Raw genomic sequence first — 27,909 nt, forward strand, 5'->3', positions numbered from 1 at the left:
AAACTTCACACAATTTAGAAAACAGAACTAATACATGTACTGGGCACGCCAGGAAGCTAGAGAGTGCCGAATACTACTTGTCAGACAGGAATGGGATGGTTTAATTAATTGTATGAAATTGAATTTTAACTGAACCAGTTCATTAAGTGAATCCTTCTTTAAAATTAAAATTAAAACATCACTTTAATTCTAGATAATAAACTATATAAAGAAAGACCTGCAGAATTTCTGAATGGTATTAAATACACTACATCTAAAGCTCTTGGAATCTAATTTCAACAAACAGCTTTCTTCCATCATAATTTTGAATAGATATCTGTTTGAAATAAAATTAAAAATAGAATATATTACTATACATTTGATAAATATTACATATAAAGTATTAAGCCATTAGAAAACATTAGGCATACTATTTCCCAAACAATTATATAGAGATCAAAGTTTTAATGAGTTATTATTAGTATTTCTTTAAAGAATATGAGTTGGAGTAGTTATTCTTACCAAAGGAATCAAAATAATATATACTAAACTAACTTTATAATTTTATATTTTTACCTTTTACCTTCACATCAGCATATTTATTCATTCAGAAAACATTTATTGAGCATATACTATGTACCAAACCTGTGAGTCAATGACAGGGTATATGGCAACATCATGGTATAGAAGGGATGAACATTACAAAAATGCTCACAAAAGCATATAAAATTTTAATGTTTACCATAAGCTGTTGAAGTAAAGTGCACTTATTATGAAACCATATATTGAGAGACCTTATTTGATTTTGAGGATTTGAAAGACTCCATCTAGAGGAAATGAATCTGGTTTGAAACTTGATGCATGTAGTTGACTGTGGGAGATGAGATCAGGTTGCGAGAATAGAATGGGTGAGAAACCTTGGAATAAAAGAAAGCCATGTGGTCAGAGTGAAAAAGGGAGGGGCATGGAGAAGGTCCCTAAATGAGCCAGAAGGGGAAAAGGGAGCTCAATCATGTAAGATGTCAACTATCTTCAGGATTTGACATTTTCACTGAGTGCAGTGGAAAGCCACTGAACATTTTTCAAAAGGCTAATGAAATGATTCAGTTTATACTTGTGGTGGCGACTTTGGTTGCTCAGTGAAGGGGCACTGGAAGGGAAGTCGATTAGGAGGTTCTCGCAGTGTTCCAGAGAGAGGTATTGGTGGCTTCAATGATGGAGATCAAATAAAAGTAGTGGAGATGGAAAATAAATGAATTGGAGATATATTTTGGGAAAACATTTCACAAGACTAATGATTGATTCCATCTGGGAGGATTAGGGAGAAAGATAAGTCATGGACCACTCCCAAGTTTCTGGACTGAGGAAGCTAAGGTGCCATATACTGAAATGGAAAGCCTACAAGTCGAGTAGATTTGAGAAGAAAGGTGGCACTTCCCCTTTTACAATGAGAACACAGACTCAGAGAGCACAGGTTCTTATTCAGATATATCTCCCAGGCCAGAACTGTGTTATACTATACCATCCTTGCAAACCACATTACCTTTAAAAGCTCCTGTGCATGCTTTGATGTTATACTTTTGGCCTCCACCCATGGTCGTCCTGAATAATGATACTATTCCACTTGTCTGCAGTAAAATTTCTATTATGCTATTCCATTGCATATGTAAGTCTCACTGAAACTTACAAAGACACTGTATCCCACATGGTGCCCTCCAACTCAGGTCCTGCATAAGAAGAGGAAGCTCATCTCTGCACTGACAGTGCAGGACCTGAGCTGGGGCCAAGGATGGACAGCACTGCTTTAGTCAAGACTGGGCTACTCAGCGCTGTTGGGATCTTTATGACCCATAGGGCTGATCCTGCCTGACCTTTCATCTTTCCTGAGCTCCAGATCAGAGGGGAAAACTGGTCCACATAGGACTTGAGGCATTCTGCTATGGTGGTAGGGAGCACAAGTTTGAAGGCAAACAGCCCTGGGTTCTGCTAGCTCAGTGACCTTGGGAAAATGACTTACATTTTCCCTGCTGTGATTTATTCATGTTCAATAATAAGATTTATTTTATTAAACTCACATGAAGATGAAGAGATGCCATAGGTAAAAAGCCTTACCTAGCACGTCTAAGCCTACCATCAGCCAGAACTCTGTGCTCTAGCCACTTAGTTACCAGGGGAGATAATTTTTCTGAAGCATGCAATATGTATCTGAGCTTGGTAAACCCTCACAGTTGTTATTTCCCACTCCTCTCAATCATGCTACACACCTTTGATATAAAGAACCACAATATAAAAGTGTAAAAATGGTAAATAGCAAAATTCCATCAAGTCTTTGAACTTTAAATACTAAATAAAACCAATTTCTTTTCTTTCTTTTTTTTTTTGTGATAGAGACAGAGAGACAGAGGAACAGGTAGGGACAGACAGGAAGGGAGAGAGATGAGAAGCATCAGTTCTTCATTGCAGTTCCTTAGTTGTTTATTGATTGTTTTCTCTTATGTGCCTTGACCAGGGGGCTACAGCAGACCGAGTGACCCCTTGCTCAAGCCAGTGACCTTGGCCTCAAGCTGGTGAGCTTTGTTCAAACCAGATGAGCCTGTGCTCAAACTGGCGAACTCAGGGTTTCGAATCAGGGTCCTCTGAGTTCCAGTCTGACACCCCATCCACTGCGCCACCGCCTGGCCAGGCTAAAACCAATTTCTTAAACAATGAATTGACTCATGTTCACAGAGCCACTTCCTCTTTAATTCTTTTTTGTTTGTCAGAATTCCCTGTTAATCCCTTTTGCCTGTTCTCTAGCTTATTTGAATATTGCTTTCATTTACCTGGAAGCTTGGAGGAGGACACACAGATATGTATAGGCAAGAATGAATGGAAAGGTATATCAATTGTTCTCACAGTGTTTCAGAGAGAGGTATTGATGGCAAAACAATTCACAGGACTGATGATTGATTCTATTTGGGAGAGTTTGGGAGAAAGATAATCCATGTATCAGACACACACACACACACACACGCGTGCGGGCGCACATTCAGATGTGATAAGGCATCTAGTCAACTCTTTTTTTTTTTTTTTTGTATTTTTCTGAAGCTGGAAATGGGGAGAGACAGTCAGACTCCTGCATGCGCCCGACCGGGATCCACCCGGCACGCCCACCAGGGGGCGACGCTCTGCCCACCAGGGGGCGATGCTCTGCCCCTCCCGGGCGTCGCTCTGTTGCGACCAGAGCCACTCTAGAGCCTGGGGCAGAAGCCAAGGAGCCATCCCCAGCGCCCGGGCCATCCTTGCTCCAATGGAGCCTTGGCTGCGGGAGGGGAAGAGAGAGACAGAGAGGAAGGAGAGGGGGAAGGGTGGAGAAGCAGATGGGTGCTTCTCCTGTGTGCCCTGGCAGGGAATCGAACTCGGGACTTCTGCACGCCAGGCCGACGCTCTATCACTAAGCCAACCGGCCAGGGTAGTCAACTCTTATATCCACTTCTGTAAAGCAATGTGCATATCCCTTAGGAAGATCATTTCAATGCAGGTTAAGTAATAACAGATAAGGCTTCCTGTTGGGGCTCTGCAGGGTTTCTGAGATACTTGGCAACATCTTTGTTCTTTAAGCTATAAATTATGCCCAGGGAATGAGATCTTCAATGCATCCCTCCCTGAATTTGGCTGCCTTGGTGAGGATCCCTCATTCCACCTCAGAGGCACAGACACCATTCACCTGGAGGGGTCTTGTCTTGCTCAGTTCTTACAGATCAGATTGGCATTGAGCAGTCTCTCTCAGTCTAAAGCAATCTGTGAAAACTAAGCCTTCAGGAAATTCAGTTCTTAATTCTCCTTTCTGGATATTACTAACCAAAGGCAAAAGAAAAAAGGCAAAGTAAGAAATTATGAATTTCAGTTCACCCATAGGCACAAAGCGAGAACTAAATATTGTTGTTGTATCAGCATTTCCCAGTGACATTGAAAATTTTTTTAAAAAATATTTTTAATTATACAGGTTGACCTAAGTAAGCAGTGATGAGGCAAGTAGAGTGCCCCAGGGTGATTGCTGGGTAGCGCCCTTGTAGGGCATTAGATTGTCACTGGGGCATCTCTGCAGAATCAGTCTCATTGCCTCCCTTCCCTCTGTAACACGCATGGTTAAACAAATATCTGACTTCTGCCCTTCGCTGATTTCCAAGTTAATTCTCCTGTGCCCGTCTAGGTTTGGAGGAAGAGGTGTGCCTTGGGTGTCAGACCAGATAAACATGTGTGTTTAAATAAGTGTCTATAATTCAAACAATTTCAAAATCTCTGAGGAAGCTAGGTTTATAAAAGGAACTCAAGGAAAATGCATTAACAAAATAGACATTTGTTCAAACCTTTATGGCTCATAGTCTTATGATTTTGAACTAATTTAATATTATGCTTACTTATTATAAGGAATATTGCTAATAGTAAAAAATTTAATTTCCCCCAGTTTACTGTGATCTTAGTTTCTTTATCCTAAGGCTATTGGTATTAGAAACACATTAATAAAGGATCTCAAATATAGTTGTATTTTATTTCTTAAAAAAGATGTAAAGCCAATATAAAATTTAAAAAATTTTAAGAAAAATAGATGGTAAGTATATGGATGGGTGTTACATTATTTAAAAAATTTTTTTCTGCTTAAAATACTTCACAATAAAATGTGGGGAAAATGAAAAGATATTTAAGTTATTCATGCTTTCCTGTTTTTTTCTTATTGCTGTAGAAAGTATTTATCTTCTCTGGAACATTTAGAAAAAACTTGGATCCCTATGAACAGTGGAGTGATCAAGAAATATGGAAAGTTGCAGAAGAGGTAAGGCTGCTAACCAAGGTATTTTGAAAAAGGGTAGCTCATACACACACAAGAGTAGTTGTCAGAGCTGAGATAATTTTATGCAGCTCTGTGTGTACACGTGCACGCATGTGAGTACAACTTCAAACTGAAGAACTCTAACACTCTGGAGCGCCCAGCACTTTGGAGTAGACCTCCCGCTCCTGGGTCTTTAGTCTCTACCAATCAGGCCCCAGAGATAGCATTTCGTTGGCCTTTTCCCCTCCCAATGTGCATCAATGAATTTCTGCTCCTTCATTGATTTCTGAGTTCATTCTCCTGTGCCTGTCTGTTTTTGGACCTAGAGGTGTGCCTTATTGTTTAGACCAGATAAATGTGTGTTTAAATAAATATCTGTAATTCAAACAATGAGATATGAACTGGGAGAGACCAAGACACCTACAACACATCAGGATCACTCCTGATACAAAGAATCAGCTCTCCACACCTCCCTGTCTACTCCCTGTCTGGGTTTTGAAGCTTCTTCAGCATAGGAGAAAGCTTCGCTTTGTATTTCTCTGGGAAGCATGGTTTTAACACAGAAGGAAGATGATCATTCCAGAGCACCTGCAGATGACTACAGGCTTCTCTGGAAGCCACCAGGAGTCAGCTGCCTTCAGGGAATGTGTTGGCTATCAGTGCTTCTAGGCACAATGCCACATGACCCAGGATCGGCATACTCAATTTCTTGAGGTCATTAAGGCAGCATTTGGACATATATGGGTTAAAATGGAATCAACGTTCCTAAATAACACCCTGTATTTACCCAATAGGTGGCTTATTACAATGGAAGGCATGCCATACAGGAATCGAGGGTGAGGGGAGAGAGATGAAGCGCATTGCTTGGCTCCTTTAACAGATCACCCTGACTGTATACTGGCCATTCTTGAATTATAGGCATTATGTTAAGGCAAGGGGGAGTATAAATTGCTCTATTTTGTTAAACCTAAGGTTTAAGTTCAAAACTCTGATGGTAATAGACTACAATTATGAGACCTAAGAACATTGACATTCACAGGTCTTCTTAGAATCTCTATGGAAACGATAGTTTTCCACTATTTCCTGCATTTTTGGTCCTTGTTGTAGTGCAATTCTGTTTATCACACGTGCTCTTTCCTCTTCTGCCTTCGTTCAGAGTGGGTCTTGCCAGGAGGTTTGAAATGTCTGTGAGTGATAAACACTCACCCACTGAGTGCCCAACCTTAACATACCCCTAATAAAATGCACTTAAGAATAACCGTTTTCAGTATCAAAGTTTCCTTATTACCCAAGAAACAGGGGTTTTTAAAAGAAAACATTAACCAAATTGCAAGTGACACAAGTTAAGATCTTTGATGTGGCTTCCAAGAAAGAACTATCGGCACACAATGTGGTGGAAGAGAATCAGGAAGCAAGACATTAGACTATAAAATCTGCAAATATTGCCAAGTCATAATAAAACTTATAGGAAATCAGAATCATAAAAATATCTAAAATCTTTAGAAGAAATAGTTGAAGTATTAAATATCAATAAAATATAAAAATTTTACCTGTTTTGGTTTTTATTCGATCAGATTGTACTGAGGCATCTATTTTTACTGATCCTCTTCTTAATGTAATAGTTTGCTGTTCTTATATGGAGATGCTGATGCTGTCCTTACATTAATGTCATGTGCTTTGAGCAGTGGTATTGAGTTTTTGTTTTGGAAACATGAAAATAGCATACAATCAAATAAGTAACAGCCCAGAGAAGTGGAAAAAGGATTAGTTTAAAAGTTACAGGGCCTGGGCTTTAGTCCTAAATGGTTGATCATATAGCAGGAATATTTAGGGAAGGGGGCGTGTCAATTTCTAAACTGGACAGGATACTGGGTCAAAGGTGGAAACCAGGATGATCAGGGACAAACCAGGATGTATGTCATCTCATTGAGCACTCTCTGTAACCTTGCTATGACTTGTGTCTCTAGAGGGAAATGTACTGAGTAGTGGCAGATAGTCAAACTCCTGAATCTTATCCCAACAACCCTCCTTCATAATTCCCCCTATCCCCAAATGAAAACCACAGCATTCGATGATACACTTTATTCCTAGCTCAGGTCTGGAGTCAGACTCCAGTGTGAAACCTTATCCTTGACAATCTAGACTAGATCGAGTGAAGCCATGAGGACCATGCCTAGTTAGTAACTCTGAGGTTTGGAAGCAAGGCTGGCCCAAACAGCTCTCTGCCCCTTCATGCCCTAGGCCCACACCTTCATCTTGGCACTCTGTGAACTGAGATGGCCTAATTTCAACATCCCAAAACAAACAGGGGCAGATAGCTTCTCCCCAGGATCACTGACTTTACCAAAGAGAATCTCAAAAGAGATTGAATTCAAAGGGGGGGACCCCTAGCTTTGAGGTATTGTTACAACTTTTACAATAATTTTTAATTATTCAATTACAGTTGACAAATAGTGTTATATTAGTGTCAGATGTATAAGCTGGTGATTAGACTCATATATATCTTATGAAACAATCACTCCAATGAACCTAATACCCATCTGAAAACATACAAAGTTATTAGAACAATATAGACTATATTCCCTAGGCTATACATCCACATGGCTATTTTGTAACTACCGATTTGTACTTCTTAATCCCTTCCCCCTTTTCATCCACCTTCCCTAATCCTCTCCCATTTTGCAACCATCAAAATATTCTCTGTATCTCTGAGTTTTTTTGTTTTATTTTTTAGATTTTACATATAAGTGAAATCATATGGCATTTGTCTTTCTCTTTCTGACTTATTTCACTCAGCACAATACCCTCTAAGTCCATCCATGTTGTTGTAGATGGCAAAATTACATTCTTTTCTTTTTCAGGCTGAGTCATATCTCATTGTATATATGCACCACTTCTTTATCTATTCAAGTTTTCTTTTTGTTTCCATTTGTATGAAATATCTTTTCCATTCATTTGCTTTCAGTCTTTGTATGTCTTTTAATCTGAAATGAGACTCCTGTGAACAGTGTGCATAAGAGCCTTTTTATCTTATCCATTCAGCCACCCCATGTCTTTTGATTAGAGCATTTAATCCATTTACATTTAAAGTAATTGTTGGTAGATATGTAGTTATTGCTACTTTATTATTCATATTTTTTTAATCTTTTTTCCTATTTCTTCTTAATGTCCATTTAACATTTCTTGTAATATTGGTTTGGTGGTGATGAACTCCTTTAACTTTTTTTGTCTGAGAAGTTCTTTACCTGTCCTTCAATTTTAAATGATAGTCTTGCTGAGTAGACTAATCTTGGCTTTTTATCACTTTAACTATTTTGTGCTAATCCCTTCTGGCCTGCAAAGTTTTGTTGAGAAATCAGCTGACAGCCTTGTGGGATCTAGCTTGTAGGTAAATAATTGCTTTTCTCTTACTGCTTTTAAGATTCTTTCCTTATCTTTAACCTTTGCCATTTTAGTCATGATGTATGTTAGTGTGGGCCTCTAGGTTCATCTTGTTTGGGACTCTGTGTTCCTGGGCTTGTATGTCTATTTCCTTGACAAGGTTAGGGAAGTTTTCCATCATTATTTCTTCAAAAGTTTTCAATTTCTTACTCTCTCTCTTCTTCTGATACCCGTAGGATACAAATTCTGGTACACTTGATGTTGCCCCAGAGGCTCCTGAAACTATTCTCACTTTCTTGGATTTTCATGCTGTCTGACTAGGTATTTTGTTCTACCTTTTCTACAGACTTGCTGATTCAGTCCTCTGCTTCATCTATTCTACTGCTGATTTTATCTAACATAGTCTTCACTTCAGTTATTTTATTCTTCATTCTGACTAATTTTTTAATGTTTTCTGACTCTGCTTTTATGTTTTCTTTTTGTTAAAGTTCTCACTAAGTTTATTTACTCTTCCCCTAAGTTCATTGGGCTTCCTTATAACCAGAGTTTTGAATTCTGCATCTGTCGATTGCTTGTCTCCATTTTGTTTAGTTCTTTTTATGGAGTTTTGTTCTGTTCTTTCATTTGGTACATGTTTCTTTTTCTCCTCATTCTGGCTGCCTCCCTGTGTTTGTTTCTGTGTACTAGATAGAGCTGCTATGTCTCTCAGTCTTGGTAGAGTGGCCTTATGGAGTAGCTGTCCTAGGTAGCCCAGTGATGCAGTTTCCCTGGTCACCTGGGCTGGGTGCTCCAGGTATGTCTCTCGTGTGTGTTGTGTGTGCCTTCCTACTGTAGTTGAGCTTTGAGTGCAGAACCTATGGAGCAGGATTTGCTTTAGTGGGCCTGTGTGCCTAACAAGTCTGTCATTTGCATGTGTCATTTTTAGAGGTGGTTGGATGGTGCTCTGGTGTGGTCTGAAGCTGGTCACTGGCTGTGTTAGTTCTGGAACCTCTTGGGTGGGTCTTTGAGGCAGGTCAAGGTCAGCCACTGCTTGTATCCTTCCCCAGGACCACTTGGATTGAGCTACCAGGCGATCTGAAGATGGTTGCCACTTGTTCAGTGCTTAGAGGTGCCTTGGAGAGGCTAAGCTGTGAACTTAGCCTCTACCACTAGTAGAGGCCAGCTACTGCTAGTGCTGTGTTTGGGGTTGCTTAGTGAGAGTTATGGGGCATATTGAGGCCAGATATTACTTGTTTGGGATTTGTGAACCTGTAAGAGATTTTAGGAAAGACAAGAGTATGGCCAATATAGACCATTTATACAGAAAAGCCACTGGAAATGGCTTGGGTGGGTCCACAAGTTGGGTGGAGTGGGGTCTCGGGGAATCACCAAGGAAGGCGAACAGTTTGAGCCATGTTGATGGAGACTCATTTGGCATCCGCCTTTATGTGTAGGGTGAGGGCTCGGCACAGGAACAATGGCATCTACCAGCACTTCTATCTGGGAGAAAGCTACCCCTCCAGCCCTCATACTAAAGTGAGACACTTCAGTTCCTCCCTTTATATTTCTGGTGCTTTTCAAGCTGTTGACCCAGTGCTGGAGCTCAGAGCAAGTGAGTCCATCAGCAAGTAAGTCCACACATGGCCCTTTAAGAGGGACACCTGAGACTCCATCAGCCTTCCATCTCACTCAGCCTAAATTACTGCTGATTTTCACTGCCAGAGTTATAGGGACTTCTTTTCCTAGCACTAGAACCTTGGGCTGAGGAACCTGGTGTGGAGCTAAAATCAGTTGTTCTACAGCTGGGACCTCTGCAGCTGAGATATCCCTCCCAATTTTTAACCACCAAATGTGGGTGTTAGACCAGCCTGTTCTTTGTCTCCACTCTTCCTACCAGTCTTGATGTAGCTTCTTCTTTATATACTTAGTTATAGGAAATCTGTTCTTTAGTTAGTTCTCAGTGATGGTTGTTCTGTAATTTAGCTGTAATTTTGATGTGGTTGTGGGAGGAGGTAAGTAGAGCATTTATCTACTCATCCATCTTGATCAGCTGTTGTAATATTTTACATTTATACATTTAATGAGCTCGTCCCAGTGCCTGGCCCTAAGTAAATATTAGGTATTTTATCATGTTTTCATCTTGTCTTCACCTGGCCATATTTTAAATGTTGTAGTTTGACATAGTCCTAATATTAATCTTACTGTATTTATTCTCTCTGGCAAATGTTATGTATCTTCTTGGTTCTAACACCTCTGTACTCATGTCTCCCAAATCTGCCTGTTCCCCAAGCTCCTTATCTCACATCTCAGCATGGACAAGCATTTTGTGTCCATATAAGTGAGTTTCTTATGATCACAACCCACACAATTGTCCTGTGTTCCTAATCCCAGTGAATGGCTTCATCATCCTTCAGTTGCTCAGAAGCAAGACCTGGGACTCCTTCTTGTCTGTTGATTTCTCCAAATGTCAAGTCTTGTCAAGGCTGTCTCCTGCAAATATCTGGAATGTACTCACTTTTATTCATCCCCACCTGACACCACTGTCACTATCACGTGGATTTTTGAAAGGGGCTTCTGGCTGGTTTCCCTTTCCTGCAGTTCATTTGGTTCTTTGAAGCTCTGGGGATCTTTCTGATCCATGCATCTGATCTCTTGAGTCTCCCCTTTCTGTGGTTCCTTATTACTCTTTGGACAAAGCCCACACTACTAAAGGTGGTTTACAAGGTCCTTTGTGATTTGATCTCTGCCTGCTTCTCTAAATCACTCTCCAACCTCCCCCACTTACCGTGATCCAGCTATACTGAATGTTTTTGGTTTCTCTAAAACACCATGTGCTCTCTGTTCTCCAGAAACATCTTCACATGCTGTTCTCTATACCTGGAAAACCCTGCCTGCCCTTCACTGCCTGCTCCTACTCCTCATTCAGGACTCTCCTTACACATTGCTTCTTTCCATAAACCTGCCCTGCTGTTCCAGGTCTGAGGTAGGAGCCCCTTCTAGTGGACCCTATCCCTCTACTGCTTTCATCGCATTCTTCACACAGGCAAGAGAGTTACCTCACAACTTGTCTACAGACCCCACGGGATTGTGGGCTCCTGAAGGACAAGGATGTTGTCTACTCACTGCAGTCTTTCCAGTGCATGGAGTAGTGTTGGCCACGTGCATTGTGTTAAGTAAATATCCATAGACTGAGTGAATGAATGAATGAATGAATGATTTAATTCATTTATTTAAATGAATAAATAAATGATTCCTGTGTAATATATTATGAAAATGGCCTTGTGATGACTACACAACAGGTGTTGCCATTAGCAATGAAGATACTGAGCGTTGGGAAGGCTGAGGGGCTGGACTGAGGTCCTGGTGGACGCAGGGACACAGGGACAGCAGTATCCTTGACTTCTGGTTCACAGGATCTCATACAGTGACCAGTCTTATTCACAATATAAACAGCAAGTCTGTTGATTTTAGAATAAAGGCTTTTTGGTAATTGTTTGCTTATTAGATTACTTATAAAAAAGTTTCCTTCGTTTCACATTGATAGCCAAGTAAATTACTTTAGAGAGCAAGCTAAATAGCAGAAATAGTGGCTTTTTAAGTTAAAATTTTGTCCCGGAAAACCTGAAGAGTAGCTGAAGAGTTTCTAAAGGAGCTGAGAGTGTCTATTTTTATAATTGCCTACTAATGGATTGTTCAGTCCAACCACAATTCCCTTTTTCTGATTTTTTTTCATGCTTCCTTGTCACAAGAGCAAACTGTTGCTCCACAAAAACATTCCAGAGTACTCCAATAGCAAAAGTCAATATTTTGAAAAAAAAAATGCCTGGCCCTTTACAGACTATGAAATGTTTTTTAGTTTGCTATGCAGTGAGACAAAATTTATTCTTTCTAAGTAAGAGTTTGGAAAGTACATATAAATGATTACTCAATAACATAAAGCTGGCAGGTTCTGTTGTCCTAAAGCTCTTTTACCCACAAATTGTTGATGCTTTTGTGCATTTTTAATATAAAGTTAGAATGAATATTATTAGAAATGTTTAAATTCCAGTATTTTTAATTCACCTTTATTTGAACAGAGGTAAGCTAAAATTTGCATATATTTATTCATGTTTATTTACTTTTTAAAAAGAAACTGTTGATTTTTCATCAACCTTATTTTTATTCTGTTTAAAAGTTTGTGAAAGAACAGCTGAAGACCACTCAGTGGTTGTCCCTGTCCACTCAGTGGCCTGACCAGTGGGGGCTGCAGACCAGTCTTCCATGGTGGGCTGTATTTATTTTTAATCTATTGAAGAATGAATTATGATAATCTTACAAATAATATTATATTAGGAATATGTGTATGTGTATATATATTTTTATTTAAAAGATTGAATTGCTAAAGATCATTAAATTAGATGATCTTTATAGCAATTTCCTTTTCAGTCTTTCTTTTCCCCACAGCACTTATCTCTTTGAACAGTAACCTCTCACTTATAATTTTGCCCCCTGTCTGGACTGAGGTCCTTCAAGGAAGGGCCTAGTGTTAGTCATCTTTAAATCCCTACATCTGCCATTTTACAAATTCTCGTTGAATTGAATTGAATGAATTTTCGGGTCTAGTAAGGAATAGATGACTAAGCAATCGTTTCCATCCAAGCACTCAGTCGGCTAACTTAAGACATTTTTACCACCACATAGAGTTAACAATGACTTTGTATCTTTTTAAAAACAATCACTACTCTTATCTTGCTTCCTATTTTCTCTCTAAAGCCTATCATAATATCTGACATAAAATAGATAATTAATAAATTTCCTAAGTGTTCGCTGACTTCAAAAGTTAAAGCTTTACTAACTTATGTTGACCTTTCACTATGAATGTGATTTTAAAAGGGTTTTTTTTTTTTAAACATATTTTATTGTGAGTAAAACAGTGAGATAGAAATGTTGCAGAATATACCCTGATTGGTCTCTCACTGTCAGTCATTTTTAAAAATTTTGTTCTCTAGCCCTGGCCGGTTGGCTCAGTGGTAGAGCGTCAGCCTGGCGTGCAGAAGTCCCAGGTTCGATTCCCGACCAGGGCACACAGGAGAAACGCCCATCTGCTTCTCCACCCCTCCCCCTCTCCTTCCTCTCTGTCTCTCTCTTCCCCTCCCGCAGCCGAGGCTCCATTGGAACAAAGATGGCCCGGGCGCTGGGGATGGCTCCTTGGCCTCTGCCCCAGGCGCTAGAGTGGCTCTGGTCGCAACAGAGCGATGCCCCGGAGGGGCAGAGCTTCGCCCCCGGGTGGGCAGAGCGTCGCCCCTGGTGGGCGTGCGGGGTGGATCCCGGTCGAGCGCATGCGGGAATCTGTCTGACTGTCTCTCCCCGTTTCCAGCTTCAGAAAAATACAAAAAAAAATAAATTTTGTTCTCTAAACTTTGACACTGATATATATTAAGTATGTACTTATTTACTTGCAGTGAAGAAATAGATTCCTTTGGGAAAAACATATACTTGGCTCATCTCTTTATCACAGGGGCTTTTCTACCAGGAGCCTGGGAACCAGTCTTTTATTGAATTGAGTCTAAAGGGAGAATACATGCTATGACATTCATACCTTGTTACTAGAAGTATGATGTAAATTAATAGAAATGCAGTATTTCCTGCTAACTCACTTCTCGAGGCAACTTGCGAAGGGTAGTGTTTCAGTGACCAGGCCCATGTCCTTCAGATTTCCTAGGCTTCAAAAATGTGAATGGTTTAGGTGCTTACCATGTGCCATACTCTGTGCCAACCTCTTTTCACAGATTATTTCATTTAATTCTCATTACAAGCCTTTGAAGTCTACATACACCTTTTCTCACTTTTTTCAAGTGAAGTAAATGAGACTTACAGTAATACATTTTACATCAGCAACTAGTGAGTGGTGGAGTGCAAGTCCAAAGCCAGTTCTGTATGACTTCAGAGATCTAGTCTCTAATCAGTACAATATTTTGCTTTTTTACTGAAGTGTAATTGACATATATACTGACCAATTATAACAGTTTCAGGTCTACAGCGTAAAATTTGAATAATTGTATATGTTGCAAAATCACTACCACAAAAACATCTAGTTAATATCCATCTAGTCTGTAATTTTCTTGATGGTTAGTTTGACTTAAAAAATATCCTTAAATACTGCTGATTGATCTGAAATAAAATACTGACATATCCATTGGTGCTAAGGAACTTCTAATTTTATAACTTGATCTTCAAAGAATTTTATAGTCTTAAAGTTGAGAAAAAAGACAGGCAAAGTGACTTGTCTTAAATCACACTCTGTATTGGCAGAGCTAAAACCAGCACTCATTCGTTTATCATTGCCATTCTTCCTTAAGTTGGGGTGTATTTATCCTTCATCTAGACCAGGGGTAGTCAACCTTTTTATACCTACCGCCCACTTTTGTATCTCTGTTAGTAGTAAAATTTTCTAACCACCCATGGGTTCCACAGTAATGGTGATTTATAAAGTAGGGAAGTAACTTTACTTTATAAAATTTATAAAGTAGAGTTACAGCAAGTTAAAGCATATAATAATAATTACTTACCAAGTACTTTATGCTGGATTTTTGCTAAGTTTGGCAGAATAAATCTTTATAACACAGCTTACTATAGTTAAACCTATCTTTTTATTTATACTTTGGTTGCTCCGCTACCACCCACCATGAAAGCTGGAATGCCCACTTGAGGGCGGTAGGGACCAGGTTGACTACCACTGATCTAAATCATGCTTGTTTTGTCTGGTCAGCATTCCAGAAGCTCAGTACGTTTTGACGTTCTGTTGAACCAATAAATGAATGAGTTGAGGCTGATAGTGTTGGCACTGGGAACACAGAGATAAAAAGCACATGTCTTCACCCTCAAGAAGCTCACAGTCTGACAGGGGAACTTGCACAAGTAGGATACAGTTAGGTGCCTAGTGCCCTGAAAGGTGATCAGAGGTACTCGAAAGGGTATGTCAAGGTGTATGGGGACCTACAAGCTGTTCAGTGCTGCTGGAAGTAAGAGTGAAGGGGACTCAATTCTGGATACCTTAAAGGCCACCTGAGGGAGCTCAGTTTTATTCTGTCAAGAAGATATTTAGAACCCATTCAGTAGTGAGTTTTTCATGCTCGCTGACCCCCAGGAGTGACTTTTATTTACAAAAAAAAAAAAATGAAATTAGTTCCAGTTACAGTTTTATTAACTTAAAATAATGTTTGATAACCAATTTATGGAATCAAGAGCATACATTTGACTTTTTTTTAATGTTGCCTTACATATGTACAATCGTACTCTGGATGGTCAGAAGGCACGAGTACATACATGAACATTCATACTACTCAAAGGGTTAAAACAGAGAAATAAGATTGTCAAACCTGTATTTTTAGAAGGATTCCTAGAATGTGGTAAAATGGCAAATTGACAACTTGGGAATTACAATATGATGCTTAAGAGATCAAGATGGCATCTGCCTTCGAATCCCCATAATAGGATTAGTGAGGAGGAGATTAAAAGCTTGCATGGTATTCTTTCTTTAAACTATTTAAAAATGTATGTATTTGAACCTTGTATATCTTTTCATACCTTTTTTGCTTCTTTACAAAAAGAAGATCTTACTATAAGTGCTGTTTTGTAAACTATATTTTCACTTAATAATGTATCTTAAAGATCTTAATAAATATGCATTTTAATATTATTTTGAAATAAAAAGGTCCTGTCCAGTGGCTCAGTGGGTAGAGCACTGGCCTGATGTATGGACATCTTGGGTTTGATTCCTGGTCAGGGCACACAGGAGAAACAACCAAATGCTTCCCTTCCTCCCTTTCCCCTTCTCTCCCTCTTCCCCTCCTGCAGCCAGTCACTCAGTTGGTTCAAGCGTGGCCCTGGGCACTGAAGATAGCTAGGTTGGGTTAAACATGTCAGCCTCAGGTGCTAAAAATAACTTGGAACTCGAACATTGACCCCAGATGGGATTGCCCAATGAATCTGGATCCGGGCACATGTGGGAGTCTGCCTCACTATCTCCCCTCCTCTCACCAAAAGCAAAAATAAGAAGAGGAGGAGGAGGAGAAGAAGAAGAGGAATTTAGAAGATGTCTAGAGAGAGAGTTAAGGATTTGAAAAATCATTAGCTTAGCTGTGGTTATCGATGCTCTAAGAATGAATGAGACCTCAAGAAAGTTTGGAGAGCTGGGGTTTAGGAAGACGACTGTTCAGGGGACAGGAAGAGGGGGAGTTGCCCACAATAATATATATAAATGGCCACAGATTGTGTGTTTTATCATAAGCCAAGTAATAGATGTTTGAAGAAGAGAAGCCTATTCTGTGGTGTAAGGCAGTGGAGACAATGGATGCCCGATAATTTTTTGAGATTTCTAGATAACAAAGGGGGTAGATGTTGAATAACAGCTAAAGGAGAGCAAGGAGGCAAGTGAAATGTTTTGCTTCTGTTTTAAGATGGGAGAGACTGTAGCAGGTTCGCAGACTGAAGACAGAAAGAACACAGGCCCTCTAACTCCCCAACCAATGTCCTTTATTCACATTATCAGCTAGTTGGGTCCAAAAGTAGTTTTGTTTGCATCTTAGGGGATACATCAGGGTAGTCTTCTAATCTATTCATGCTTACATTCCCGGACATCTCAGAACCTCTTTCCAGAAATCAGTAAACTTCTCATGGTGAGGTTGCTCTAATGAGAACCCGTCCAGGAAAGGAGTTGCAGGTGCGTTCCATATTGTGGGCACACAGTTGATATTTGCTGAACAAACATGGTGAGGCAGCCATCTCTGAATTCATCAATGGGATCCCAAGTTTCTTAAAGCCATTATCACATTCTGTCTGTATTATAGAGAGTATTGCATCTTACGTCCTCTACTAAATCTCAGACTTCCCGAGGCAGGAGGCAATTATCTGTATATCTCCAGCTCTCAAAGACTCCATAATATTTGGTAAAAATACACATTAATGCACATTTAGCTGAATAAGTGATAAGAGCCAGGACTCTGGTCATTTTTGTCTTATTTTGAAAGAATGGGTTTCTATAGCTTGTTGACATTTTTAACCTATTTTTTTCTATCTACTTTATAAAAATAAGTTATTGACCCTAACACAATGCTCATCTTCCACCTCAATATCTAAGCACCTTTAAATCTCCTAGTAATATGCACCATCTTAACTTCATGTTTTTTATTTCATACTTTAACCAATTTCTTAAAATCAGTTTTTATGCGTTGAAGAGATGAGTAGCAAGTTGCCATATGTTGTTTTACAAAGTTGCCTCTTTCCTGCCACTTTCCCCACTCTATTATGACAGAGAATGGAAGGTAGTGTAAAAGAACTGGTTGTGTTAGAGGACACAGCTCTGTTCTCTATGTGTTATTTGTTCTTGCATGTAGTCAGCTGTGTTGTAATTATTTGTGTAACTCTTCATAAACCCTGATCCTTCCAGGGGCCATGTGCTATTGTCCATTTCTTCAAACCCGGTTGGAACACCTGGCATATAACTGGCACTCACTGAAAATTTTCTGAATGAAACAAGTCATAGATTGATCTTTTAGAGACGTCAAGACTATGCAGATTAGATGTTTGTTCAATCCCACTTGAATAGTGGGAGTGGTGGGCGATCGACGAAATGTAAACTTTTAGAACTCGTAGGAGTGTGTTTAACCTGGTGGTTTCTGAACGGCCCTTTGGAAGCACAGTGTTCTCCCTCTATTTTGCTGCAGGTTGGACTCAGATCTGTGATTGAGCAGTTTCCTGGGAAGCTCGATTTTGTCCTCTTGGATGGGGGTTTTGTCCTGAGCCACGGCCACAAGCAGTTGGTGTGCTTGGCCAGATCTGTACTCAGCAAGGCAAAGATCTTGCTGCTTGATGAACCCAGTGCTCATTTGGATCCAATGTGAGTTTTTGAATCCCTGCTATTGAGTAACAAGTGGGAGCCGAATCATTGAGCCCTACTTCACATTGACACAAATTTCCATTAAGCTGTCACGTCTGCAAGTGGAGGAGCCTCCTTTAGATAGGAAATAGTTGCCCTGTGGAAAAGTCACCATTTGACGTGAGCACAAGTGCTTGTTTCCTAGTGTAAGAGCCTTGTGGTCTCTTCTGAGTCTAATTTTGGAATTTCTTACAGACTTTCCCCTTTGTCAACACATGATGAAATATTCAGTTACATTGGCCTAATTCTTATGATTTGCCTTTCTGTTCCATTTATACATTTTGAAGTGTTTATCGTATAAAAGAACTAGTGATTCTACATAATGAAAACAATCTACCTCTGTGAAATTTTCTTCAAAATATTTGTCTTTTTTATTGGTGGACATTTAGAATCTACTCCATGATTGGAAAGCTGATTGTGGCTTACTTTACATTACAGTTATGTGAAAAGTACTTACAGAAAGATAAGTAATTTAAAGGACTAAATTGATAGGAAGTAGGGGTGGTATCAAGAATAAATGCAGATTATTGGTGTCCTGTGACATTATATGAAGCATTTTCTTTCTTTTCTAGAACGTATCAAATCATTCGAAGAACCCTAAAACAAGCGTTTGCTGATTGCACAGTGATCCTCTCTGAACACAGGATAGAAGCAATGTTGGAATGTCAGCGATTTTTGGTGAGTGGTTATAATTGACTTAAGACCTTATTTCTCCTTTAATTCTTGATAACAACCTTGTCTGTGATTGTTTCTTCAAATCACAGGATTGTACAAGTACTTCCTTAAAACGTCTGGTGTAGCCATTAGTTTGATCTGAGCTATGAAGTGAGGTTGGAATTCAGTCAGTCTGAAAGAACAACATATTACTAAGTCACATTCATAAATGGAAACATCTATACTTTTTGAATCCTTTATTTGGGGATCAAGTCAGAAGAATGACTTAAGTCCTGATGCTTTTAATAACTAAAGCTCCCTTGGACGGGGTCCAGGACAGGCCTGGGCTGTCTTGCATCTCGTGTCTAGTTAATGTGATAGTTGAAAGACTTGTTTCATTTTCCTCATCATAACTTGAAGCTCAGGTGAGTACCCCTCCCGATCACTTCTTCACTGTGCTTTCAAAACTGTCACAGTCTTTCAGGCGGTGTTTACAGATTCTCTCAGGTTTAGTCACAAGGAAGTTCTCGGGATGATATATCACGTCATTTCCCTTAAGACTTTTGAGTTTCCTGGAGGTGAATGTTTTTTGTTTTTTTTTTATGAAAGGATCATTATTACCATTATTACTAAGCTTCAGGTGAAAAATTAGGGGGCTAATTCACAAGCTGTTACCCTCATGGTCAGATTCATGAGCTTGGATAAAGCCTTTCTATGCTCTGGCCTTGGGTTTGCTCAACTTGAACATATAAAGGAGGCGTAGTAAACTCCAGTATACCCAGATCAATTCAGACTTGTTAACCCTCAAATCCTCTGTTGAAGAGGCTCAACTATCGTGCTGTGGACTTCCACTCATTTTTAAGGTAATACAGAAGAATTCTAACACAGATCATTCTGGTTTACAAAGCACCCTTAATTCCTCGAACGTTCTCTGAAGAAGTACATTGCTCAGTACAATCCTAATGTAAGAAAATAACCTTCCAGCTGCTAAGTAGAAAGTTACAGTTAATTTCAAAGATAATAGACGCTCAGTAAAGCAAGAAGAGGAGAAGGGTTCAACAGCGGAGGGAGGTCTTCCTGGCTTTTAAGACCTCAAGATTCTGGACACTGTTTTCCTTTGGTTTTTATTTTCTCTGAGCATGTTCTAGTTTCTGTCCTTGCTTGGGTCCACCCTGCCTTCTGTCCCCAGTCTCACTGACGGCCACTTCCCTAGGTCATAGAGGAGAACAGAGTGCGGCAGTATGATTCCATCCAGAAACTGCTGAACGAGAAGAGCCTTTTCCAGCAAGCCATGAGCCCCTGGGACCGACTGAAGCTCCTGCCCCACCGGGACTCCAGCAAGCACAAGTCTCGCTCCCAAATCACTGCTCTGAAGGAGGAGACGGAAGAGGAGGTGCAAGAGACCAGGCTTTAGAAAGCAATACCGTCGTCCGCATGGACCTTACTGGTGGAGCCATAGGAGACAACGGTGTATGCCTCAGAAAACAAGCATGAATTATTTTTAAAAAAGAAATATTTCAGTAAGGGAAATTAAGGACGTTCATATAGGTCTGGATAACTGACTTTCTGGCAATGGTCAAATTGAGTGAAAGGTACTTCAAATCCTTGAAGATTTACCACTTGCTTTTGCAAACCAGATTTTCCTGAAAACTTTCCCCCTTTCGTAGTCATTGGAAAGATGGCTGTAATTGTCAGCCGGCTTGATTGTTCAACTTATTATTTAGTGAAATGTATTGATTTGTATTATCGGAGAGCTGTAATCATATTATTTAGAAACTTTAGTGGTTTCAATTCCTTTTTCTCTACTCTTTCCAAGATATTTAAAAATACAACTGTATAGTCTGATAAGTATTCAGACTGTCCCACTTCCAAGCTAGTAATAGAATACTGTGAGAGCAACAAAACAGCCCATCAAAATATGTACCGTGCAACATCTAAGTATCAGGAGAGAGAACTTCCTGAATCCCGCAAATCAGGGTTATTACCACTTTGTTCTACCAAAAATCCAAATAATTCAGATAATCTGAATACATCCCTTACCTGGAAAAAGGGCTGTTACAGTCCCATGTAGGGGACAGGAGAGGTCCCTTCATGTGGAAGTTGACATGCCTTTCCCCAGCTTCCAGAAGGCAAGAGACTCATAGACCTCTGACCTGAAGGTAAACTGAGAAAGTGCTTTAATGCAAATCGGTGCAGGAAAACCCTTCTTCTCACAGAAGCTCCGAGTAGCGAACACACAGGCAGCTAAAGCATGAGGGCTGCGAGTATACGTACCTGAAATCTGAAAATCTAGGTATACGCGGGTGATGTCGTGTGTTTTCAGACTCACTCTGTGCACTTCATACTTAGATGCTGAGTGGGAGAGATAATGGGAGACACGCTGAAGAAGAATCAATCGTGAATTCGTTTTATATGCTTCCGTTTTATAACTCTGTGATGCAAATGAAATTTTCTGTAGGAAATAGTATTTATTTTTAAATGTTTCAAACTTGGATATAAGTGGCTGTATTTTAAGAATAACAATATTATGAATTGTATTTGTATAAAAATTTTTATATTTGAAAATTTGACTTTTAGTGGCACTATTTTTATGATACTATTATGTTAAAACAAGGGGTATATTAGGGTGATGTTGACCAGGGGTTATGAATTACCTTGAAGGCGTGGAGAGAAGCATTAGGGCACACAGAGCTGTTGCACACATCTGGATAAGTGTGTCCAGCACACAGGTGCCCTCTTAGTTGCGGCTCTAGAGAAAGTTGTGCTGCAATATCTGACTACTCCTATCAAGGACACACTGCCTTTCAACTCCAGACTAACCCTAAAGATTGTATTGTATTTATTACTGTGAGAAAATATCACTTGTCAATAAAATCCACGTATATGTGTGGAACCTAGCTGTTTTCAGATGTGTCATTGATCATGTGTCATAGATCTCTTCAGTCTCTAAGGATCACAGAACACAAACCATGAAACTTCCTTTAGATATAGCTTCCTAAGAATCCCACATGAATTAAGACACTCTTTAAAACAACTGTTTCTTTTTAAAATTGTGGTAAAATATGCATAACCTAGAATTTACCATGTTACCCTTTTTAGGTGTACGGTTCAGTGGCCTTAAGTGTTCATATTATTGTAGGACCATCATTACCATCCATTCAGAGATCTTTTTTTTATCTTGCAAAACTGAAATTCTGTAAGCATTACACAAAACCTTCCCACTTCCCCCTTCCCCCAGTCTCTATCAATGACGATTCTACCTATCTCTGTGATTTTGACTATCTTAAGAACCTCAGATGAGTGGATTCTTAGAGTTTCTATCCTATGACTAGTTTATTTCACTTAGCACAATGTCTTTAAGATTCACCCGTGTTGTAACATGTGCCAGAATTTCCTTCCTTTTTAAGATGGGAATAATATGCCACTGTGTGCATCTCCCTCATTTTGTTTGTCCATTCACTTGCCGATGCCCACTTAGGTTGCTTTCACCCTTTAATTATGTTGAATAATGCTTTTATAAACATAGGTATACATGTAACATTTTGTGTCCCTGCTGTCATGAGTTAGGACACTTTTCAAATTAATTTTGTTTTAAAATAGAGGCTTATAGGACAACAGAAAACGTTCTACAAGGGTTCTTTATTTGTTTGAAAGCTTATTCAAATAGTGACAGTCATCTGATAACTCTTGGTAAGTGAGCAAAGCTCACCAAGGGAAATAGCATATCTGGAAAAAACTTGGGTGGCTTTTCTTTGCCCCAAATCTGTTTTTAGTTTGTGCAGCTTCTTTGGTCCCATTTTTTCCTTGCAGTTTCTCTTTTTCTCTGTAGTCGCTGATGCCTTTATGGCTTTAGGGAGGGGGTGTTTGGGAGCTGTCAGTGGGGTGGGCGCACATCATCATCGGTCACCAGCTCCTGGTGGCAGAGGGCATTGGCCCTGTGGATGACAGTCCCGTAATATTCTTGAGGGTCCTGTGCTGCTCAGGGTGGCTCAGGAGCCCTTGATGGTGGCCTGCATGTAGGAGGTAGCCAGTTTTCTCTGGCCAGACTTCTACTTCTGGATGGTCACCACACCTTTGCCAGGGGGCCGCGGGCCCCACGCCCACTGTCCTGTGGTGAACCAGCCCCTTGTAGCTGAAGGAGTTGTGGGCCTTCAAGAGGATGGAGTCAGCGCTGTATGTCTGTTTGTTCCTCTTGATCGGGAAGCTGGAGCAGCTCCCCATCACCATCGCAGGTGGGCTGAATGTGGACAGTGGGCCCAACAGTATCAAGCCCTCACACCTGTCTACTTATTTGGAGAGATCTGCTTTCACGTGTGACCCCAAGAGGGCAATCAGAGCATACTCTAATCAAATTCTAATTTCTTGTTAAAAAATTAATGAACTTTTGGAGGGCATTTTTAAGGTCACAGCAAAACTGGGCAGAAAATACAATGTCCCCATAAAGCCCCCCCCCCCATGCACAGCCTCTGCCACTGCCAACATCCCGTTCCAGAGTGGCACATGTGTTCCAATCAACGTGTCATTGTCACCAAAGGCCATGGTTCATATTAAGTTCCATCAGTTTTTCCTCATGTGTTTTTGTGTGTACCTTCACCCCTGCTGTCAAGTGCATACACATTAAGGAATGTTGTGCCTTCTTGGAGTATATTGACCACTTTATAATTACATAACAGCCTTCTTTTTCTCTAATAACTCTCCTTACTCTGAAATCATCTCATCTGAAATTAACATAGGCATTCCCTTTTTCTTTAAATTAATGTTAACATGGCATAACCTTCTCCATACTTTTACTTTTAACTCTGTGTGTCTTTATATCTAAAGTAGTTTCTTAAAAGCAACCTATAGTTGGGTCTTGGTTTTTTTATCCACTCTGACAATCTCTGTCTTTTAATTGGTGTTTAGATAATCTAGAATGATTTTTTATATAGTTCTATTATATCTGTTCCTGTTTTCTATTTGTTGCCCTTGTTCTTTATTTCTCTTTTGACTGCTACATTTTTGTGTGGCTTTAATTGGATTTTTTTATGATCTTATTTTCTCTTCTTTCTTAGCATATCAATTATATATTTTTCTTTTTTTAACTTTCTAATATTTTTTAATGGTTGCTCTAGAGTTTGCAATATACATTTACAACTAATCCAACTCCCTTTAAATAACACTATAATACTGTGTGGGCATACCTTATAACAACAACCTTGTAAATACCTTATAATAAAAAAAAGTGTTCCTTATTCTTCCCTCCTGTCTTTTATATCATTGATGTCATTTATTTCAAGTAGACATAAACATATGTAAGGATATTTTTATATATGATATACAGAATAAAATACATTGTTGCTATTACTTATTGAACAAGCTATAATCTATTCAATTAGTTAAGAATAAGATAAATAACCCTGGCTGGATAGCTCAGTTGGTTAGAGCATCATCTCAAAGTGCTGAGGTTGCTGGTTCAATCCCTGGTCAGGGCACATACAGGGACACACAGATGATCCTGTTTATTTCTCTCCTCCTCTCTCTCTCCCTACCTCTCTTCCTAAAAATCAATGAATAAAAAAATTGTAATTATAAAAAGAATAAGCCCTGGCCAGTTGGCTCAGTGGTAGAGTGTTGGCCTGGTGTGCAGGAGTCCCGGGTTCGATTCCTGGCCAGGGCACACAGGAGAAGCGCCCATCTGCTTCTCCACCCCTTCCCCTCTCCTTCCTCTCTGTCTCTCTCTTCCCCTCCCGCAGCCAAGGGTCCATTGGAGCAAAGTTGGCCCCGAGCACTGAGGATGGCTCTGTGGCCTCTGCCTCAGGTGGTAGAATAGCTCTGATTGCAACATAGCAACCCCCCAGATGGGCAGAGCATCGCCCCCTGGTGGGTGTGCTGGGTGGATCCCGGTCGGGCACATGCGGGAGTCTGACTGCCTCCCCGTTTCCAACTTCAGAAAAATACAAAAAAAAAAAAAAAAGAATAAGAAAAATAAAAGTTTTAATTTTACTTTCATATGTTAATTCTCAGGTGCTTTCTCTTTATATAGATCTGTGTTTCCAACTTAAATAAATTTCCTTCTCTCTGAAGACCTTCTGTTAACATTTCTTGCTAAGTAGGTCTTCTCGCAACAAATTTCCTCCATTTTTGTTTGCCTGAGACTGTGTTTACTTCTCTTTCTCTTTTGTGGGTTGATTTCACTTTTGTAAGGTACTGAGTCCTAAGTTGGTGAGGTTTATTTCCCTTTTAACATTTTAAATATTTCACTCTTTTTGCCTCCATGGTTTCTGAAGATTAATAGGATATAATTCTTATTATTTTTTTCTCCTCAGTAAGTAGGTGGATTCCCCATCAGGGGCTTATTTTTTCTTCATTTTTTTTCCATTTCATTTGATTTTCTGTTGTTGGAATATGATATGCCTAGGCATAGTATTTTATTGTTATTTGTTTGTTTTGCATTTGTCTTGCTTAGTGTTCTCTGAGCTTCCTGAATATCTGGGTTTGGTGTCTGACATTAATTTGGGAAAATTCTTAGTCATTTTGCTTCAAATATTTCTTTCTTTCTTTTTTATTTCTCTTTCTTCTCCTGGTATTCCCATTTTAGATCTATTATACCCTTTGTGGTTGTCCCACAGTTCTTGTATATTCAGAGGTATTTTTTTGTGTGTCTTTTTTTCTCTTTGTTTTTCGGTTAGAGGTGTCTATTATCGTATACTCAGGTGCAGGAATTCTGTCCTTAGCTGTGTTCAGTCTAGTAATAATGAGCTCATCCCAAGCATTCTTCATTTCTCTTAGAATGTTTTTTATCTCTAGCATGTGTGTTTTTGATTCTTTATTAAAATTTCCATCTCTCGGCTTACATTATCCATCTGTTTTTGTATTGTGTCTACTTTTTTTCCAATATAACCATTAGCATATTGTTCATAGTTTTTATGCATTCCTGGTCCAATAATTCCAACATCCCTGGCATATCTGAGTCTGTTTCTGATGCTTGTTTAGTCTATTCAAACAGTATATTTTGCCTTTTTAAATGCTTCATAGTTTTCTGTTAAAAGGTGGGCATAATGTATTGGGAAAAGGGACCTGTGGTAATTATGCCTTTTGTTACATAGCAGTACTGTTCGTGTATATGCGTGTATGGGAAGCACGCATTCTGTAGTCCTCTGTCAGGTCCCAGTCTCCTGGAGAGCCTGTGCCCTTGGACCAGCGCTTCTCAGCTTCTCTCCCCCCTCTTAGATGCAACAGCACGGCTAGAGGTGGCTGGCATTGGCTATTCCCCTTTACCCAGGTACACTAGACTATGGTCAAATAGTGTCTCCTGAGTGTAAGACTTGCTGCCCTAGGTATATTTCAAAATGATCCTTTTTCTCCTCCTCCTGCTGAAATTCTGAAGGAATTTTCACTGATCTTTGCTATGAGTACCCATTATAGCTCCTGAAGGTAACACTTGTGAAAGTATAGGTCCCCCTGCCCTGGTGCCTGGGTGCCTGGGAGGGGTCCTGTCTTGGGCTTATCCACACCGCGCCTCTAGCACCTCCTCGGCTGCTGTTCGGGCTGTCCGACCCACGCCGCGCCTCCAGCACCTCCTCGGCTGCTGTTCGGGCTGTCCGACCCACACCGCGCCTCCAGCACCTCCTCGGCTGCTGTTCGGGCTGTCCTACCCACACCGCGCCTCTAGCTCCTCCTCGGCTGCTGTCTGGGCTGTCCTACCCACACCGTGCCTCTAGCACCTCCTCGGCCGCTGTTCGGGCTGTCCTATCCACACCGTGCCTCTAGCACCTCCTCGGCTGCTGTTCGGGCTGTCCGACCCCAGCACTGGATCCCAAGGACATGTCTGCTAGGTGGTTCCTACTCAGGTCCCTTGTGACTCTCTGTATCTGCCTGTCACTCCAGTTTGGTGGGGGAGGGCACCAGTCTGCCTTGTGACTTTACTTCCCTGACACATCTCTGAAGTGTTGATTTTTCAGTTTGCTCAACTTTTTTACTTATTGTTCGGTTGGAGTGGAGACTTCTCAACTTCTTGCATGCCAGATCAGAAACCGGCAGTCTTTCATCTGGAGTTAAAAAAACAAAAAAGGAAGAAGAAGAACTTTGCAAAGGTGGAAGGAGTCAACTGCCAACTAAATGTGACAAAAGAAGCCCTGGTTCTGGACGGCCCCTAAGAGGGAGATGCTGAGACAGAAGGGGAAGTCATGTTGGGCACCAAGCTCCCTTGCTCATGTTAACACTTTGTTTTTCTTCATATCAATTTTTCCCTCTTCTTTTCTAATTAAAAAAGTAAACTATTTTGCCTACAGACTTCATATTTTTGTCTGTCTGTTTCTTGAGATCTGAGTGTTCCTTGTCTCAGGCAGGCGCAGCCCCTCCCAACACAGTTTCTTCACTGATTTCTCAGACCTTCACTTTGTTCTTCCTCATTGTGAGGAGAAAAAGCTCAAGCTTGAAAACAGTACATTTCCTTCCAGTAATCAGGGACCTTCCAGGATTGGGAAATTGCTACGTATTAGAGTGAAAAGCTAATAAAACCCCCAATGTAAATATTTTAGCAGTTTGCTAAAGAAAGAACCTCAAATACTATGTGGAAGACATTTAGAAGGAGGTTTAAAGTGTTCAGTATAGAAACCTGTTTGACTTGTTAAAACAGGTATGGAGAATCACGATTCCATATTAAAAGATACAATGAGAAAACAACTATAAATTCAAGACAAAACCTCAGGGCATGAGAACTCCAAATCAATGGATTGGGCATTATAAACTGCTCGCAGTATGCAGAGCCAGAGACCTAGTGACTATTTGTCAGCTGACAGGGAGCTGGGGAATCAGGATCTATGTACTATACTTTCTCAGAGAGGGGAGAATTCTTGGAAGAAGTTTAGTGTTATTGCTTAATTTGTTAGACTAGAAATACTTTCTTTTTAATAATTTATTTTCTCTAGTTGTAAAATGATATACTGCATTTGTTTGAGTGAATGCGATAATGTTGGTCTTTGATTTCATGTAGTAAAATGAATTAATGTAACAACAATGCTAAAAAAAAAAAGAAGAAGATAAAGAAGGAGAAGGAGAAGAAAGCCTGACTAGGCAGTGGCACAGCGGATAAAGTGTCAGACTGAAACACAGAGGACTCAGGTTTGAATCCCCGAGGTCTCCAGCTTGAGTGTGGGCTCATCCGACATGAGTGCGGGTTCACCAGCTTGAGCGCGGGGGTGGGGAGAGT

The 27,909-nt window shown here is 40.1% G+C and overlaps 1 protein-coding gene across 2 annotated transcripts in view; it reads left to right on the plus strand.

Moving 5' to 3' along the window:
* The window catches only part of CFTR (CF transmembrane conductance regulator), a 188,888-nt gene extending 167,255 nt beyond the window's left edge, over window positions 1–21,633 (plus strand). For both annotated transcript variants that reach the window (XM_066362550.1, XM_066362549.1), the window contains exons 24-27: window positions 4,703–4,792; window positions 17,854–18,026; window positions 18,638–18,743; window positions 19,933–21,633. In XM_066362550.1, the coding sequence (XP_066218647.1) occupies window positions 4,703–4,792; window positions 17,854–18,026; window positions 18,638–18,743; window positions 19,933–20,133 (570 nt within the window). In that variant the 3' untranslated portion in view covers window positions 20,134–21,633. The remainder of the gene's footprint in view (window positions 1–4,702; window positions 4,793–17,853; window positions 18,027–18,637; window positions 18,744–19,932) is intronic.
* Window positions 21,634–27,909: the final 6,276 nt, after the last annotated feature.

The sequence above is a fragment of the Saccopteryx leptura genome, chromosome 2, assembly GCF_036850995.1.
Source record: "Saccopteryx leptura isolate mSacLep1 chromosome 2, mSacLep1_pri_phased_curated, whole genome shotgun sequence".
Taxonomy (NCBI): domain Eukaryota; kingdom Metazoa; phylum Chordata; class Mammalia; order Chiroptera; family Emballonuridae; genus Saccopteryx; species Saccopteryx leptura.